Source organism: Rhipicephalus microplus, chromosome X, assembly GCF_043290135.1.
Source record: "Rhipicephalus microplus isolate Deutch F79 chromosome X, USDA_Rmic, whole genome shotgun sequence".
NCBI classification, from domain to species: Eukaryota; Metazoa; Arthropoda; class Arachnida; order Ixodida; family Ixodidae; genus Rhipicephalus; species Rhipicephalus microplus.
The window spans coordinates 275788312-275806035 of NC_134710.1; the positions used below are offsets into that span (position 1 = coordinate 275788312).

At 44.6% G+C, this 17724-nt stretch overlaps 1 protein-coding gene across 5 annotated transcripts in view; it reads right to left on the minus strand.

The window, feature by feature from the left end:
• Nucleotides 1-272: 272 nt before the first annotated feature.
• The window catches only part of LOC119161482 (rac GTPase-activating protein 1), a 109259-nt gene continuing 91807 nt past the window's right edge, over nucleotides 273-17724 (minus strand). For 4 of the 5 annotated variants that reach the window (XM_037413980.2, XM_037413979.2, XM_037413981.2 and 1 more), the window contains 2 exons: nucleotides 15442-15513; nucleotides 273-465 (listed from right to left, as the gene is read on the minus strand). In XM_037413980.2, coding sequence (XP_037269877.2) covers nucleotides 414-465; nucleotides 15442-15513 — 124 coding nt within the window. In that variant the 3' untranslated portion in view covers nucleotides 273-413. The remainder of the gene's footprint in view (nucleotides 466-15441; nucleotides 15514-17724) is intronic. The other variant, XM_075879200.1, reaches the window with a different exon arrangement.

The window sequence follows — 17724 nt, forward strand, 5'->3', positions numbered from 1 at the left end:
GACCATAAGCCACGCAATACAATCAACACAGGTGCTGGGTTATTGAACTCTACAGACAAAGCCATGAAAATTAAAATTCAATAGTGGTGCTTTTCCTTCAGCAACATGCTCATTATGCTAATACATGGCTTGATAATTAACTTACAGCCTTTTTTGCAGCAGTAGATGAACCATTAAATTGAGCATTGCTAAGTAATAAAACACTGAAGATAGCAAATGTGAAAAAAAAGGCACGACCTAGTTCCAACACTGGCTTGATAATGTAGGGAAAATTGTTGATGCCATGTTTTATTGAAACAAAGCCACGGATTCATAGCATCGGTCCTTATACACAGTCAATGCAGGCACTGGAGGGTGCCGGGTCACTTCACAAGGAGAAAAAAAAAGTAATGCAGGCTCTTGGGGTGCCCAGGTCATTTCATGATAGGTGAATAAAAACTTATCTTCTTTGGCCCTGACGAAGTCCTGAAAGTTGGAGGAAACAACCAGTCAATGTTAAGGCATCGCAGCCACTTTTATAAAGCAGGTAGCAATGGAAGTCGTACGATAAAATGAAGCCAATCAAAACATTGTCAGTCCAATTTTTTTTAGCGCGATGCAAAACATGCATTGTTTAAACAAAACTGAATGTGCACCCGCATTTAGTAAAATGAAGGGCAACTCTGAAAATGCGTGATCAACTGAATAAAAAAACTTCTCCAATAGCTGGCTCAAATATGTAGTTTAAATATGTAGAAAAAAAAGCAACATCCCATAGGCTTACTGAACGTGGAGAGCCATTTTTTTCAGCAAGGATCAGCATAATCTTGCGTTCAAAAACACTGTGCACTTGCAGAGCTCAGAAAGTATATTCAGTGCTGTTCCCGTAGACATTGCAAGCTTTCAGAATCTTAAAATGGCATTTGTCTAAGATGTTTCTGCTAAGCAGCTATGTTTACCACAACACAGAGTAAACAGAATCTGATACTTTTCAATCACAGTGAAATCTGTGTAACTGTAAGGAGCTTGTTAAACAGAGGACAGACTGCTTCAAATTCGGCTGGCTTTGTATTTTGATGCTGTACTCCTATAGTACATCTGTCCCTATAAACGAAATTCCTGTTAAATGGAACATATCTCGCAAGCGCTTTGAGGCCCTGTTTGAAAAGATTCGACTGTTTATTACCACAAAGTCTCATTTCAATAATAGAAGTGTAGTTAGAAGTTCAATAAGTTGACAACTAAACGATATTACTATAGCTCAAAAAACTGAAACTTAGGATCTTATGGTTGAAATTTACATAGCAGCATTAACTATCACCAGCTGATCGCAATTATTAGAGTGCAAGTTAATATACCTTTACTGTCATAGTGTACATCTGGATGGTATTCATAAAACAATAAAGGCAATGCTATATAATTTATCTATGCATTGAAACACCCACACCCATGGAATATCTTTGCAGTGATAACTTACTCTAAAAGCAGTAGTTTAGAACATTGTATAGAAATGCAGCAAGAAGATTTTCTACTCAGTGACCAATGTTCACAGCTTCAGTTGGCAACTAGTGCAATATACCTTCTTAAAGTAGACAATTGCCACCAACGGGCGTGCAAGCGTTCATAAAAGAAGTGTGTACACCGCAGCAGCTACCGTGATGAGTGCATGGGCCTTGCACTTTCGCTTGCCACTCGTGCCAAGCCAAAACTTTTTAGACTGTGAATTTGAAAAGGTGCAACTTAGTATGTACTGTGGCATTCAACCACAAACTTCAGTGTTTAGCTGAGACAACTTCTGAACAATTTTCATCAGTCCTACTGTAGGACCAGATGAGCAGCTCAGAGAATACTTTTTTTTTATGGTGCCAGTGCTTTACAGCATAAATGAAAAGAAAAACTATCTACGATTCGTGGATGCATTTGGAAGCGACTTACATCGACAGTGTCGATGAGCACAATGTGAAGTCTATATTAAAAGAGTACTCTAGAAAGTATAGTCTGCATTTAGTAAAATAAAATGCATCTACTAATCGGCATGTGCACTGCTCGCACCATATGTGTGACAGACGATAAATGCCTATTAACCTCCGTTAGCACAACAACTATAGGTTGAAATAATACTATGAGCGAAAAAGAAAAAGCAGGACAAAGAAGTGAATACACACACCATGGCTGTCACTCAACTGAAGGGTTATTGCATGTGCAAAAAAAAAAAAAAAAAAAAAAAAAGAGGGGGGAGGGTTCAGCATATGCATCAAAGAGGCACAAAAATTTAAGCAACCGAGGTGCACATTTCAAGTTGATTAATAATGAATTTCATGTCTTGTAACGACCGAGAAGGTAGACTTATACAAAGTGACAAAGAGTGGCATTATTTGTGACATAATATATCGCTAGAGGCCGGAATATAAGCAAATGCCTATTTCGTTTCTTGCATTTCTATTGTGCCACTTTGATATATGAGCATGAATTAGAGGTTGAGAAGGTCTTTCTTAGCGTTTTTATAGTGCCTATGAATGCCTATTTTTTAGTATTGCGCCTAAAATCCTATAAATGCTTATAAATACGCAATTTTCTAATTCGATGCCTAAATGAGGATTATTTGATCTTGAATTTTGTTTTCAAGTATAGGGAGACCAGTATTCATGTTATCAGGCAAAATAGGGCTTTCAGAACTCTATGGGGTGCAACCTATACTCCATCTTAAAGCTCCTGTCAGCACTGTCAAGGCTAGAAGGCTCCTTAGCCAATAGGAAAGCCTATTAACCTCTACACATGTATTCATCTGTGTCGCGTCACCTGATCAGCACTTCTTTGGCGTCTGCTCTCATGTGTAAGGAACAGGTCACATGAGAAATTTCAGTAAGACAGTGTACGTTGTTGCATGCCCAAAGAAAAACTTTGTGCCACAAGAATTCTTTAACTGGTTCATTACGCACTGCGAAAGCAGGATGCGAGGAGGTGAGCTTGAAAACTGCCACTCGATGCGGGTACGCTTTGCAAGCCAAATACCTTTCCTGCCGACTTTGGTATTGAAGCAACGCGGAGCCGAAAGATAACATGACACAGACGCATCAACATTTCATGCGCCTGTTAGGTTACGTTCGCAAAGCATGACAAAACCAGGTTGTGCACGCAAGCAGTGTTGTTTCAGTGTTCTCTGTATTGTACTGCCTGTTTATGTGGAATTAATCCCTCTATGCATACATGTTTGGAGAGGCTGGCATAGACCATGTACCTTTACCACGATACACAGCGTCGCACCGCTAGAACTGCTCTAAGAGACGATGCACCAGAAACACGCCAAGAATTGTCAGAGCAGGCACTAGCATGATGCGAGAACGACGAGAACACCAATGCAAACGAAAAGGAAGCAGCTTAGTCTAACATCTCGCTCAATACAGAGGTAAAAATAATTACGTGCACAGATTTCATTTGTATGTTTTAATAATTCTATCAACCTTGATACTTCTATTCAAGCAACAGATTCCACAAATTACACGCGTAGCATCGAATATTTCTCGCAGTGTCACATACTACTTTGATGTACAGAGAACCATTCCTTGCGGAGTCTGCCATTTTACCTCTTTACGGGGCGCGTAGTGGTGCAAATCTTGGAAGATGACACTGTGAGTGCCCAGTGCATGCATTTCTCTTGCCTGCTCGTAATGCTCAAACCTGATGAGGGGCCCATTAATGTGTTCATACACAGACGAGAAATTGATTGTGTGCGATCATACCTGGTTAACACGGTGCTACAAGAGCCTTCTGGCCTATGAGCGGTCTGGTTATTTGCTCCTTCTGCCCTTCTCAGCCATGTCGGAAATAAAGACACCCAGGAAGCGTGTTTAATCGACGATTGACACTGAACTAACCATGCTGGACAATAAAAGGAGAGATCGTGTTCTGCGAACACTGCGGAAAAAAAAAAGAAAACACAGCTATGCGAAACTGCAACTTTGCACCATAATAAAGTAAAGCATTGTTGCTTTCCAGTAGTAGACATAGGTCCCGAACATATTTCTTCGAAAATGGGAATTATTGCAAAAATTTATTGCGGCTATGTTTAATATATTGGGGGCCGAAAATTATGTTTTGTCTGCCTGTTTTTGGTGCCTAAAAACCCGATTTCGTAGTGCCTATAAATCCGGCCACTGTATATCACCTATGAAATTTCTCTCAGATAAGGTTGATGGTGCAAATTTATTGTGCTTTACGTCGGTTCCATTCAATTAATACATCAAACAGACTGGCTAATGCACATGCGAACGAACGAAAGAGAAATTGGCATTTAACTCCAACACAATAACTGGTAAAACAATAGACCATGTTCAAGCACATGAGCGCCACCAACGGGCATGAGAATCGTTCATGAGAATCGAGTTCATGAGAATCGTGGGTATGCCACAGAAATGGTCACAATGAGCGCGCGGGGCTGACGCTTTAGCCTTGCATTTGCGCCGTGGCAGAACTTTTTAAGTACAGTGAATTTTACAAGGTACAACACATCACTGTACGATTCAGTCATAAACTTCAGTGCTTAGCTGAGATATCTCTCAACAATTTTTATCAATCCCACTGTTGAACCAGTTGAGTGTCTCAGAAGTGTCAGCCGCCCCTTTTTTTGGGTGTGTGTGTGTGTGTCTTACAACATTTTTGGGGTATGTGTGTGTGTGTGTCTTACAACACACATACACAACCCATTTGCCTATGAACTGCAGGAGTGGTCTACGATTCATAGATTAATTTGGAATCAACGTCCATCAACACTGTCGATGAGTACAAAGTGAGGTTCTGATATTTAAAGAGTATGCTAGAAAGTATTGTCGGCATTTAGTGAAATAAGATACACTCACTGAACAGTGTGAGCATTGATCAAATTACAGTGAAACCTCATTATTCGAACTCTGTTATTTCAAAATCCCGCTTGATTCGAAGTAGTTCAGCGATCCCGTATTTTAAATGTAAGGTTGAGCGAGCAATTTGAAGCTGTGGTCAGCACCATTTCGGTTAATTTGAAAACTTTGGATGTAGTGTACCGATTCCCGATCCCAATTTAGCCACAGAACTGCAGAAACGACAGCCCTTAAGAGCCACTTAGTGATACTACTGAGTAGCAGCTGAAGCACCCCAGCCTCGATACTTCAGCAAGAAAAATGAAAATGTAAAAAAAAAAAACCTCTCGTTATCAACTGAAATGTGCGCCTGCCGAAAATAAGATGTGCTTCACTGCAACACAACGATGACTCGTGGGAAGCATATTGCATGCTTCTCACAACGTCAGCATGTCATGATTTACCCATTCTTTCTGGGAATATAATTAAAGGACAGTCTGGCAGAATTCACGATGTATGCAAACATCCGAGTGCCAATTGCTCCAGCAATTTGCGCACTTGCAGTGCTGGCAGAGTTCTTGCCTCCTACGCCTCCTTCGGAAACTTTGTTCGAAATATTCAACGATCATGTTTTCCAGCCAAAACATAGTGAATTTCGTCACACTGCCTATTATTAAATTCTTTATTTTACTAGAAAGAATAGGCGAATAGTCGCATCATGACGTGCTGATGCACCGAAAAGCGGGTGACACGCTGCTTGCGTGTCACCACTGTATTGCAGTGAAGATGTATAAATTTTCGCAGGCACACATTTCAGTTCATCACGACAATGTTTTTCTTTCTTTTTCTTCTTTTTTTTTTTGCAATTGCAACAGTGAGGCTCGGCGTTCCCAGCGAGGCTCGGCCTTTTTGCGGCGACCAATTCACAGCTGGAAACTACTGCTTATCTTATGTGTGCTTTCCCCCGATGCCGTGCGTAAGCATGACGCCAGTTTCTAGTTTAACAACAATCAGATCCGCCGGTGTAAAATTAAACACTGTGGTTTCGCTGTATTCGGACTATAGTGGCGCAAACATGCGCACAGTAAAGCAAAGGGATAATAAAGAACAAAACGATCTTCCACGCATTAGTAAAGTACAGTTTCACAATGCTCAAAACACCACTCTTACCGCAACACGAGGCTTGGTAAGCTAGAAAATGCACGAAAAGAAAAACGGGTGGAGACGCTATTTTGAGATTCCCACACCAAGCCATCACGGCGTCATTCATTTTGAAGGCAACTAATGGATTCTATGTGGCTTCTAATCGATAAAAATGAAGTACATTGCCATCTGTGGGTGCCATAGACCTAGAATATGAAGTTTCAGAATATTTCATTGAGCCAATGTAGTGATTGATTGATATGTGGGGTTTAACGTCCCAAAACCACCATTTGATTATAATGGACGCCGTAGTGGAGGGCTCCGGAAATTTCGACCACCTGGGATTCTTTAATGTGCACCCAAATCTGAGCACACGGGCCTACAGCCTTTCCGCCTCCATCAGAAATGCAGCCGCCGCAGCCGGGATTTGAACCTGCGACATGCCGGTCAGCAGCCGAGTACCTTAGCTACTAGACCACCGCGGCGGGGGCCAGCCAATGTAGTGAAAATACGAAAGTACATTTGGAAACTTTCAATGTAACGCCCAGAGATTTCAGTGCGAAATTGAAAAATGAAACTTCAACCTTGATTTTCTTTTAAAAAAATGCAACTAATGATAGCGAAATTTATAGCATTAGTGTTCTCAGAGTTCAGTTTGTCAACATCAACCAAGTCATTCTTCCTCTTTATTGTCCCTTTAAGAACATGTACCAAGAGACTGCAAATTACCAAAGCAGGGCACCTCGCAAGTGAATTCTAGTCCCATCCCTTTTTTTCTTGAACACGTTTAGAATGAGCTCACTTACACAGAGCGTAACTTGTCAATTAAATCAAGTGTGATGATGTTTATTAAAACGGAAAAGTCGCTACGAGGTCGCGACGGAAAATGACCGTACGGCAAGCCTCGCAAAGGCGGCACTGGTTCTCGCTCAATCAGAGCCCGGGGTTGTTTATTCTCTTCAGAAGGCGCATACGCGTTGGTGCGTATGCTCCACTAAAATACCCCCGTGGTTAAGAGTAGCCATCCTGGCGACTCAGGCAGTAGGCACAATGAGGGGGTCATCGTAGGGCTTGAGACGGTCGACGTGTACGGTCTCGCGTCCACGATGGCGCACATCTGGCAATTGTGTTAGGGGCTCGATGATGTAATTCAGCGGCGAGGTCGCTTCAATGACACGGTACGGACCATAGTATCGGCCAGAAGTTTAGAAGAAAGGCCAGGAACGTGCGGGGGCGCCCAAAGCCACACAAAGAAGCAAGCACCAAACGTAGGAGCTATGTGGTAAACATCGTCATGTCGGGTCTTTTGTAGACCTTGAGCTTCACTTGTCAGAGACCGAGCCAACTGACGGCAGTCTTCAGCGTATCTGGAGACTTCCGAAAGCGGGGAGCACTCAGATGCATTAGGGCGGTACGGGAGTATAGTGTCAAGTAGATGGGAAGGTTCGCGGCCGTACAACAGAAAGAACGGGGAAAAACCGAGAGTCGCTTGCGTCGCGGTGTTGTAAGTGAAGGTAACAAAAGGTAACACAGCGTCCCAGTTAGTGTGGTCGGAGGGGGTGTACATCCTCAGCACGTCGCCTAGTGTGCGGTTGAACCGTTCAGTGAGACCATTCGTCTATGGATGGTATGCGGTAGATTTTCGATGGATGGTGTCGCATTCAGCGAGGATAGCTTGGATGACCTCCGACAAGAACACTTGACCCCTATCGCTGAGTAATTCTCGTGGAGCACCATGGCGTAGAATGAAGAGAGCAACTTCGTGGGCGGTCGCTGCCGGTAGAGCAGCAGTCTCAGCGTACCGTGTCAGATGATCGATGCGGATAATAATCCAGCGGTAACATGCCAGTAAGGTGCCGCGGAGGTGTCTTGTTCTGTTGGCAAGTGGTGCAAGACCTAACGTATTTCTGCACAAAGCGATACTTTCCTCGCCAGTAATATTGTTGGCGCAGCCTTTCGTAGGTTTTCAGGACTCCTGCCTGAGGACTTTGGGGATCTGCATGGATATTCATGCAGATGTCAGAGCGCATATGAGTTGGGACAGCAAAGAGCCACTTCCGACCACCAGGCATGTAGCTGTGGCGGTACAGAATGTTGTCTCGCATGGAAAAGTGGGCTGCTTGCCGGCTTAGCGCTCTCGTGGAAGGGACAGCAGACGGATCGGTAAGGTAGTCGAGTAAAGAGTCAAGGTATGGACCTTTACGCTGCTCCGAAAGCATGTCAGTGGTGTCGAGTGGTGACAAGGTGGTAAAAAGGGGTGACAGAGAAGCCACATCTGGTGTTAATGGCGATCGCGAAAGTGCATCGGCATCCGCATGCTTGCGACCGGAACGATATGCGACACGGATGCCGTATTCCTGCAATCGAAGTGCCCAACGCCCCAGGCGTCTGGACGGGTCTTTCAAGGTGGACAGCCAACATAGAGCATGATGGTCTGTGACCACGTCAAAAGGACGGCCATAAAGATATGGGCGAAACTTCGTCAACGCCCAGATTATGACCAAACACTCCTTCTCTGTTACGGAGTAATTCAATTCAGCCTTCTTGAGAGCGCGACTTGCATAGGCGACTACGTATTCGGCTTGGGTGCCTTTCCGTTGTGCCAAAACTGCACCAAGACCGATGCCACTTGCATAGGTGTGAATTTCTGTGGCAGCAGTGGGGTCGTAGTGACGAACAATAGGTGGCGAGGTCAACAGGTGGCGCAGCTGGCGAAATGCGTCACATGCTGGGGACCACGCAGATATACCTTTGCTATTGGAAAGCAGACTCGTCAGCGGTGCGATCATGGACGCAAAGTTGCGCACGAAGCGACGAAAGTAGGAGCAGAGGCCAACGAAACTTCTTAGGGCTTCCAGTGATGTGGGCATTGGGAAGTCAGCGACAGCTCGAAGCTTATCGGGACCGGGAAGAACACCGTCTCTTGTGATGACATGTCCCAAGATGGTTAGTTTTCATGCTGCCAAGTGGCACTTCTTGATGTTAAGTTCTAGGCCTGCAGAAGTTAGACATGTCAGAGTCTCGTGGAGATGAACAAGATGCGTCGGGAAATCAGCTGAAAAGACTACGATGTCGTCCAGGTAACACGAGCAAGTTTTCCACTTGTGGGTACGCAAAATGGTATCGATCATGCGCTCAAATGTCGCAGGCGCGTTGCAGAGCCCAAATGGCATGACTTTGAACTCATATAGGCCATCCGGCGTTACAAAAGCTGTTTTAGGGCGATCACATTCAGCCATTGGCACCTGACAATACCCAGAACGCATATCCAAGGATGTAAAGTACTCGGCGCCTTGTAAACAGTCAAGAGCATCGTCTATTCATGGTAGCGGGTAGACATCTTTCTTTGTAATCTAGTTTAAGCGGCGATAGTCCACGCGAAATCGAGCGGTGCCATCTTTTTTTTTTTTACCAGAACTACAGGTAATGACCAAGCGCTTCGAGAAGGCTGTATGACTCCACGTTTAAGCATGTCATCTACTTGCTCCGTAATGACGCAATGCTCTTTGGCGGAAACGCGGTAAGGACGCTGTCGCAGAGGCGAATGTGAGCCGGTGTCAATAGTATGAGTGATAGTCGTGGTGCGGCCCAAAGCAGGTTCTTGAAAGTCTAAAGAAGAGTGAAACTTGTTAAGAAGAGCACTAAGTTGGCGGCGATGCGAGGGGAGAAGGTCTGCATCAATAGCATTGTCGAAGGCTGATGAACTTGATGGCTCTGACGCATGAGTGATTGCGGCAATGTGACATGAGGGTTTCGTCGGGAAGAATAATATCATCGATATGGTCGGCAGGCTGTACATATCCTAACGTTTCGCCACGAAGTAAGCCAATGGGTTAGTTGCAGTGGTTGGTAACTAGCATTACAGTTAAACCAGATGCAATTGTAAGAACGGCAAATGGGAAAACGATGCCCTTGCGTTCAGTGAAAACCGAAGATGGCGTTAACACCACTGTGGGGTCAGGTTGCGCCACACATAGGAACTGAAGCTTCGGGAGGCAAGGTAATGTTGTCGTCAGCAATGAGTTTGCAGAGCACAGGAGAACGGTCAGGCGATGGAAATTTACATGTTAGCACAAGGGACACTTTCGCACGGGAACAATCGATGATAGCTTCATGACGTGATTAGAAATCCCAACCCAGGATAAGTTCATGAGAGCAAGATGATAGAAGAAAAAAATTGGACAATGTACAAAACATCTTGGATGACGACGCGCGCCGTACACACAGCCGAGGGATGAATGTGTTGCGCGCTAGCTGTGGACAGCACCATGCCACAGAGAGATGTGGTCACTTTCTTTAGTTTCCGCCAAAATTTTGCGTTCATCACAGAAACGGCAGCCCCGGTATCAATTAACGCTAGTGTGGCGACTCCCTCAACATCGACAACATTTTGCGGCGAAAATGGAGGCCTTGAGAATTGCGCACAAGTTGCAGTTCTTGCCTCCTGAACTGCACTGATTAGCTTCCCTTCTCAGGAGGAGGTCGACGACGCATAGGTACGGACGATCGGCGATGAAGGGATGGGAAACGAGCAGTTGATAGACGGCGATCCGAGTCTGAGTGCCTCTGTTCATATGCAGACGCGGTAGGCCTGCTGCGGCGCGTAGGTAGGAGTTCCGAAGTATGCGTTTGCAGGCGTGGGACGGAGGCGGCAGAAGCGTGCAATGTGGCCAGCGATGCCACACGCGAAGCAGATAGGACGGTTGTCTTGGGTGCGCCACTCATTAGATGGATGGAAAAGGCGAGGTGGGGGCCTGTAAACTGGAGGCGAGGCTGAGGAGGTGGAGCCGATTAGGAGACTGGATGCGGTGGGGGCCGTGCGACCACAGCTGCATAGCTGAGAGGTGAAGGTGGCGCAGGTGGTTCATAGCCGGCAGTTGAGAGATCAGATGGTACCGAAGTGCATGGGTAAGGGGCCGGAACTGTGGGAGGGCATCGCAAATTTCAGTGCGTATGGCCTGCTGCAGTGTCAAAGGCAGGCTTGTGGTGGGCGCGTTGCTATGCAGCAGCAGGGAGAGCTGTCGGGCGACATCCTCCCTGATGAAGTCTTTAATCTAGTTTGACAGAGTTCCTTGGCGAACGTTGCCATTTGCGAGTGCGACGGCCGAGATCGAATCTGGTGGTGGGATACTCTGTCAAGCGATGGAACATTGACGACGTAATTCATCGAAGCTCTAGCACAGGCTTACGAAGACTGCCACCGTGGTCGGGCTTTTCGCCAGCAACATCTAGAATGCGCCATCCTCGATGCCCTTGAGAATCTGTCGAATTTTCTCTTCTTCAGGCATAGATGGGTTAACACGCCTGCATAGGTCGAGCACATTCTCAATATAACTAGTAAACGTCTCGCCAGGCTGCTGGGCTCGGTGGTGTAGATACTGGTCAGCGCGGAGCTTGCGGACCTCTGGTCGCCGAACGCTTCGGTCACGAGGGTGTTAAAGGTGGACCAGCTGGCGATTGTGGTTTCGTGGTTGGTAAACCATAGCTTAGCGATGTCAGTCAAGTAAAAGATAACATATGCGAGCTTAGAGTCGTCGTCCCACTTGTTGCTGGCACTTACGTGATCGTACAAGGAGAGCCAGTCTTCGACGTCTTTCTTACCACTGCCGCTAAAGATTAGTGGGTCCCGCTGACGGGTAGCGCCGGGGCAGGTCGACGGGGCAGCCGATGGAGCTGGCTGTGCTGGGATGGGCTGGTTGGCGACTGCGTCAGTCATGTTGTACGGTGGTCTTTCGGCCAACTTGCGAGAGCGGCGCTCCAGGTCTGCTTAGGGATCTCAGCAGCCTCCACCAAATGTGATGATGTTTATTCAAAAGGAGAAGTCGCAACGAGGTTGAGACGAAATATGACCGTACGGCAAGTCTGGCAAAGGCGGCACAGGTTCTCGCACAATCAGAGCACGGGGTTTTTCATGCTCTTCCGAAGGCGTGCACGCGTTGGTACGTATGCTCCACTACACATGTAATAATCTCTATATATGAACACCAACACCTCTCTGCAGTTGGGTTAAACTTCATCAAAGATGATTAATTGTTCAGTTTGTGAATAAGTAATTATTGAATAATTATTAATTCGGTGTTACAGCTCACATTGCTCACGACAGCTCGTTTTGACTGCATGTATCGGCATGCGACAACTCGCATGCGTATCAAGCCGTATACATACGCTCGGTTACACCTACACTCACTGCATGATTCCTTTCGAGTTTCATGCACAGAGATACATGCAAGTGCCTTCAGACATGTGTAGTACTTATGATTTAATAATAGTTAAGAAGAGGTGATGAATTTTTTGTTCGGTGCTCCCAGCACAAACAAGCATAGGGTGACAGAACAGCCGGCGCACTCAACGTACAGACTATTCCTATCATGCTTTGCGCGCCCACGGGTATTTCTGGTATTGCTTAAAATGGTCTATTGGCACGCCTCTAACCCCATTTTATTTTGCCCTATGCAGACCCTTGAGTCCTTTTGTGCACTATGGAACAAATGCGACTAAGATTATTTGGGGCAGAAAACACAACCTTACCCCCACATCGCTTCCCTCTATTCCTCAGTCCTTATGCAACTTCTTATACATACAAGGTATAACTGCAATATTTCCAGTTTCTTCATTTATCATGGATGGAGAACATCCGTATTTATCTTTTTTTGCCATGCAAACAGACCGATGCAACGACACGTATGAATCACCTTGCCATTTTGAGATGATCAATTTGTAGCTAGAAACAATGCTCATCTTATGCGTACAAGTTTTTTTTCCCCTCGTTTCACATTATTCGAATGCGCCAACACGAAATAGAACTAGTTTTGAAGAACCCGAAGAATACTGCCCACAAACATGCTCGCAGTGAAACTTAAAAAAGATGTGTCATGAAACTGCAAATTATCAAAGCAAGATACCTTGCGATTGAATTCTAGTCCCATCCCTTTTGCTTTAGACACATTTAGAATGCGCTCACTTAATTGCACAGCACATGACTTGTCAATGATAATAAGATTATCATCTATATAGCTGAACATTATAACACATCTTTGCAGTTTGGTTCGACCCAATCATGAACAAATAATTGTTTAGCTTGTGATCAAGTAATCAATGAATAATTAGGTAGCGTGCCATCCGACATTGATCATGACAGCATGTTTTGGCTGCACATATCGGCATGATACAACTCTCATGCTGTTTAACGGCTACATCCTGTACACAGTAATACCTATGCTGACTGCACCACTGCTTTTGCACATCATGTGTAGAGATACATGCAGGTGCGTTCACGTATGTGTAGTATTTAGAATTTAATAACAGCCAACAGGCGATGACATTTTTTTTTGTTAGGTGCTCCCATCGTGCCAACGAGCAGCAGGTGACGGAACAGTCAGCACGCTTGATGTACAGCACTCATGGATTCAAACCAGACATTGGTATCATGACTGGTATGTGCTATTGCTCGTGATAACCGTCGCGACCAATCTGCTCTCTAAGCATAAGTTTGGCTCTGGTCCACTCGTTCGAGTTGAAAAGATGCCGATATGACCCGAACTGAAGACGGTGGAAAGGAAATTATGTGGGTTACTTAGCCGTACACTGTCCTGTTTCAATCCGTAAGTACTGTACAAACTTTTCTCAAAGGGCTCCATGTGCCCTGCGTGACAAGGCATGCAAACAACGAAATGGAGCATAAATGAAATGGTTCCATGCATTGCAAAAGGAGCCTAAGGCTGAATACTAAACACTAACTCACTTGACAGTTATAATAGACACAGACTATTGTCACATACTGAAACAGATATGCATGGACATATTAAGACAGACTACTAATATTTCCCCCAGCATGTACTGAGGAGGACATCTGGGCACGTTCGTATTTCATGATTAAGAACGGTAAAAGCACACTAAAAGCAAGGACACACACACACAAGTTGCATTATGTGTGTGTGTGCCCTCTTTGTGTCCTCCTTTTTAGTATGCTTTTACCATTCTTAATATGTACTGACTGGGTAATTGGTGAACGATGATATATTTGATGACTCGGAATACAAGAAACTGTTTTTTCAGAACGGATAAATGTTGAATATCAGATACATTTTTTACAATTTTTTGCCGCAATAAAACTTGTTTAGTTTCAGTTTATATAATATTTGTGCGCTGGTTTTTTTTAGGGGCGAAGCTCCTTAGGGCGTGGGCTGTGCGTCCCCTGTAGCCTGTATGTAGCCACCTCTAGTTTAGTTCTTGCAGTGTTCACTAGATGGCGGTACCGTCCCCTGTATGTAGCCACCTCTACTTTAGTTCTTGCAGTGTTCACTAGATGGCGGTACCGTCTCCTGTATGTAGCCACCTCTCGTTTAGTTCTTGTAGTGTTTACTAGATGGTGGTACTTGTGGCTGATGATGAAAAGATGCAAGATGTTATAAACTAGAAAGCGGTACTTGTAGTTGATGAAAGACGCGAGATCTTATAAAATAGGAATGATGTCACATATGGCGCGTGTCATTGGTTGAAGGCAATCGTTCGATTTAGTGCGGCGACGTACGCTAGGGGGAGCGTTGTAATAAAATCCGTTCGCTGTTGGCGCGCGCTCGGAGTCGCCGGATGGATAAGGCTGCACAGCGGAGAGAGCGCAAGGCGGCAGCAGCGCGCGCTCGCAGACAGAATCCCGATGTGCGAGCGCGCGAGGCAAGGGACATCGCAAGCCATCCATCGTCTAAGAACAAATAAAAGTTGATTTGTGTATATACACACACAGCGTTTCTCACGTCTTTACATGATGATCGACTGGGCGAATTACACGGAAGATTCACAGTTTACCGATGAATCCCTCCGGAGCTTCGCCCATTCATCATCATTCACCCCGTGAATATGCCGTAATTTTTTTTTCCTTTGACACCGCTGCCGTTTGATCTAAATGAATCATTTACTCGGTAATGTTAAAGATGCTCTATAAATTTTTTTTCCCACACAATTTTGCTATCTGCCATACACCTCAATTGATATCTGCTGTTTCTTTTATGCAACTATGAGCCCATACAAGGTTTAAAGGACACATTAGTTTTTCCTACATTAAGATAAGATTTTGCAACAAACATGTTTTATACTCATCAATTGGAATTGAATATTTCGAAGTTTTATTCTCATTTCGGTAACTGTTGCAATAAAAACACGTAGATTTGTTATCTTTAGCTTAAAAAGTGTAGCTCTCTGACAGAGTGTAAAGAGAACAAACACTTCCAAAAACTACCCACTTCGATACATTAACAGTTTTCTTGATACTAACAGCAGTTTTACAGTTGCCCTAAGATGCAAGAACCCACAATGACAAAATATAAAGGCACTTTTTGTACAACATGTCTATCTCAGTTTTTTTTCCCAGTACTTTCATGGTAAGGTTGCCAGATTAAATTTCCACAGCACAGTGACCTCCCCAAAATATGCATGCAAGACAATGAATAGAAAGAAAATCGAGACAGACAGGATAAGTTGCACTAACCCTTTGGCGAGATTTCTCTGCTTTTTGGCACTTGTGCTACTTGCAAGTCTGCTGCAACTAGATGGCGCTGGTCTTGATTACAAAAGATAGAAAAAAAAACTGTATACCACACACACAACACACCAACACTTAGTTTGGCACAGCCTTCAATGCTGCAGTATCATATTTTTTTTTTTCGTTTTAGAAAGCAATAGCTGATTAGGCACCCAGAAGGCTACATTTAGGATTGACAAAAATAGTTGTGTGCCCTCCATATCACTGTGTACAGCATGCAGACATGGCCTTTCTGCAAGAATAGCACTATGTTAACTCCAGAATTATCCTTTCTCCTTAGAATTGAAAAAAAAAAAAATGTAGCCCTGCGGAATGCATACGTTCTCAATGGTTCTCAACAACAACTGTTGACATAATTGAAGCATGACGTGGATTATCATTTAAAAACACTATGTGGTGTAATGTACCTTTTAGTCTGCTAGTGTTTGCAAAAGGTTTCTAAATTTTTTGAAAGCTCCCGAAAATTGCATTCGTCAAGTCTTAAAACATTCTAGTATGTACAGTAGATCCTCATTTAGACATTTTGATAAAAAATTAAAAATGAAGTAATGAGAAATATACTAAACCAAAAGTGTTTTCACTTTAATGCCATATTTGCACAAATACGGATGACCTCCCCAGATAAGCCAAAATTTAATATATGAACAAAAACTGAAATATATGTGTGGTGGTTCGGGTCCCTCAGACACGGGCACGAAACATTTATCGACCTGATACAATCACAAACACTCGGATTGGCCAAACACTACAAATCGCACGAAAGTCCTAACCCTATGCTCCTAGCCCACCCAAGCACGACAATCATTGCGTCCCGAAATAATTGTTTGTCGGATGTCACTCATAGTACCAAGAGGTTGATGACAGACGCACGAAGCAGTGGTATCACGAGTCATACACGTGTGCACGATGACATCGTGCGTCGACGCACGAGCAGACGTGGAACTGCTCGTTTCCCAACATGCAGGCCACGTTGCGCCCGACGTGGCACCGAGGCTACATCTTCAGCTTCGGGCTTCAGCTTCAGCTCCGTTTGGCTGTGGCACCGAGACCATGATCTCCGCCGATTGAACGGAAACAACAGCTGCTCTCTTTCTCACCGCAAAAGCAGCACTGCGACGCCGGGTCGGGAGACTCGCTAGTCCGGCGAGCAGCTGTTCAACTGGAGGAGATCGTGGTCTCGGTGCCACATCCAAGCATTTCCGGCACAACCGGCGGAGATCGTGGTCATGGTGCCACATACAAGCGGGTCTGTCGCAAGCCAGAACTGGAAGCACGGCCTCGGTACCACGTCGCGTGCAACGTGGCCTGAGTGTTGGGAAATGAGCAGTTCGATGTCTGCTCGTGCGTCGACGCAAGACATCATCGTGCACATGGGTACGATTAGTGATTCTACCACTTCGTGCGTCTTTCGTCAAGCTCCTGGTACTGTGAGTGATGTTTGACAAACAATTATTTCAGGACGCACGGATTGTCAGGCTTGTGTAGGTTAAAAGCATAGGGTAAGGACTTTCGTGATGTTTGTAGTGTTTGGCCAATCAGAGTGTTTGTGATTGTTTCCAGTCGATATATATTTCGTGTCCGTGTCTGAGATCCCTGAACCATCACAATATGCAACTCAAATGTGTGATTATAAGTTTCTCATAGAGTAACATTCTGTCACACATTACACATTCTTACACAATATTTTTTTTTTGTAATCCACCTGTCATATCTGGCACCACATTACACTTTTGTGAACAATACTACAATAAAGTTTAAAGTACGACAGAAGCCCACCTGATCGGAATGACAAAAGGTAGAAGGAAAGAACAAAGACAACATATGAAAGGGTTTAAGACAATGCTTTGACTACTCCACAGAAGTCTTTCTCAGAGAGTAAAAACCCAGCATAAAGCTACGTTTCCTAGTGTGGAGCATGTCATGATTGCTCGCTGCAATTAAGAGCAATTGGCGTGGCTTGGATGAACGGTGACTTCAAATGAGGATGCATTTTCTTCCTGGCAATCATGTGTTCCAGTGTGCTTCTCCACAGTAAGCAGTTGCACAGTGCTTGGCTAGGGCATTCAACGCAATCAGTTTTTACAAACGTTACTTCTTTGTTCAGTGTCCTGGCCCTTTCCTTGTACTACTACAACCATGCAAGGCCAACCAAAAATGAAGCCAAAGACTGTGGTTAATTTTGCTGAAGTTCTTTCTGAAATTTGTGCTGTGCAAGTATGAATGAAGGCT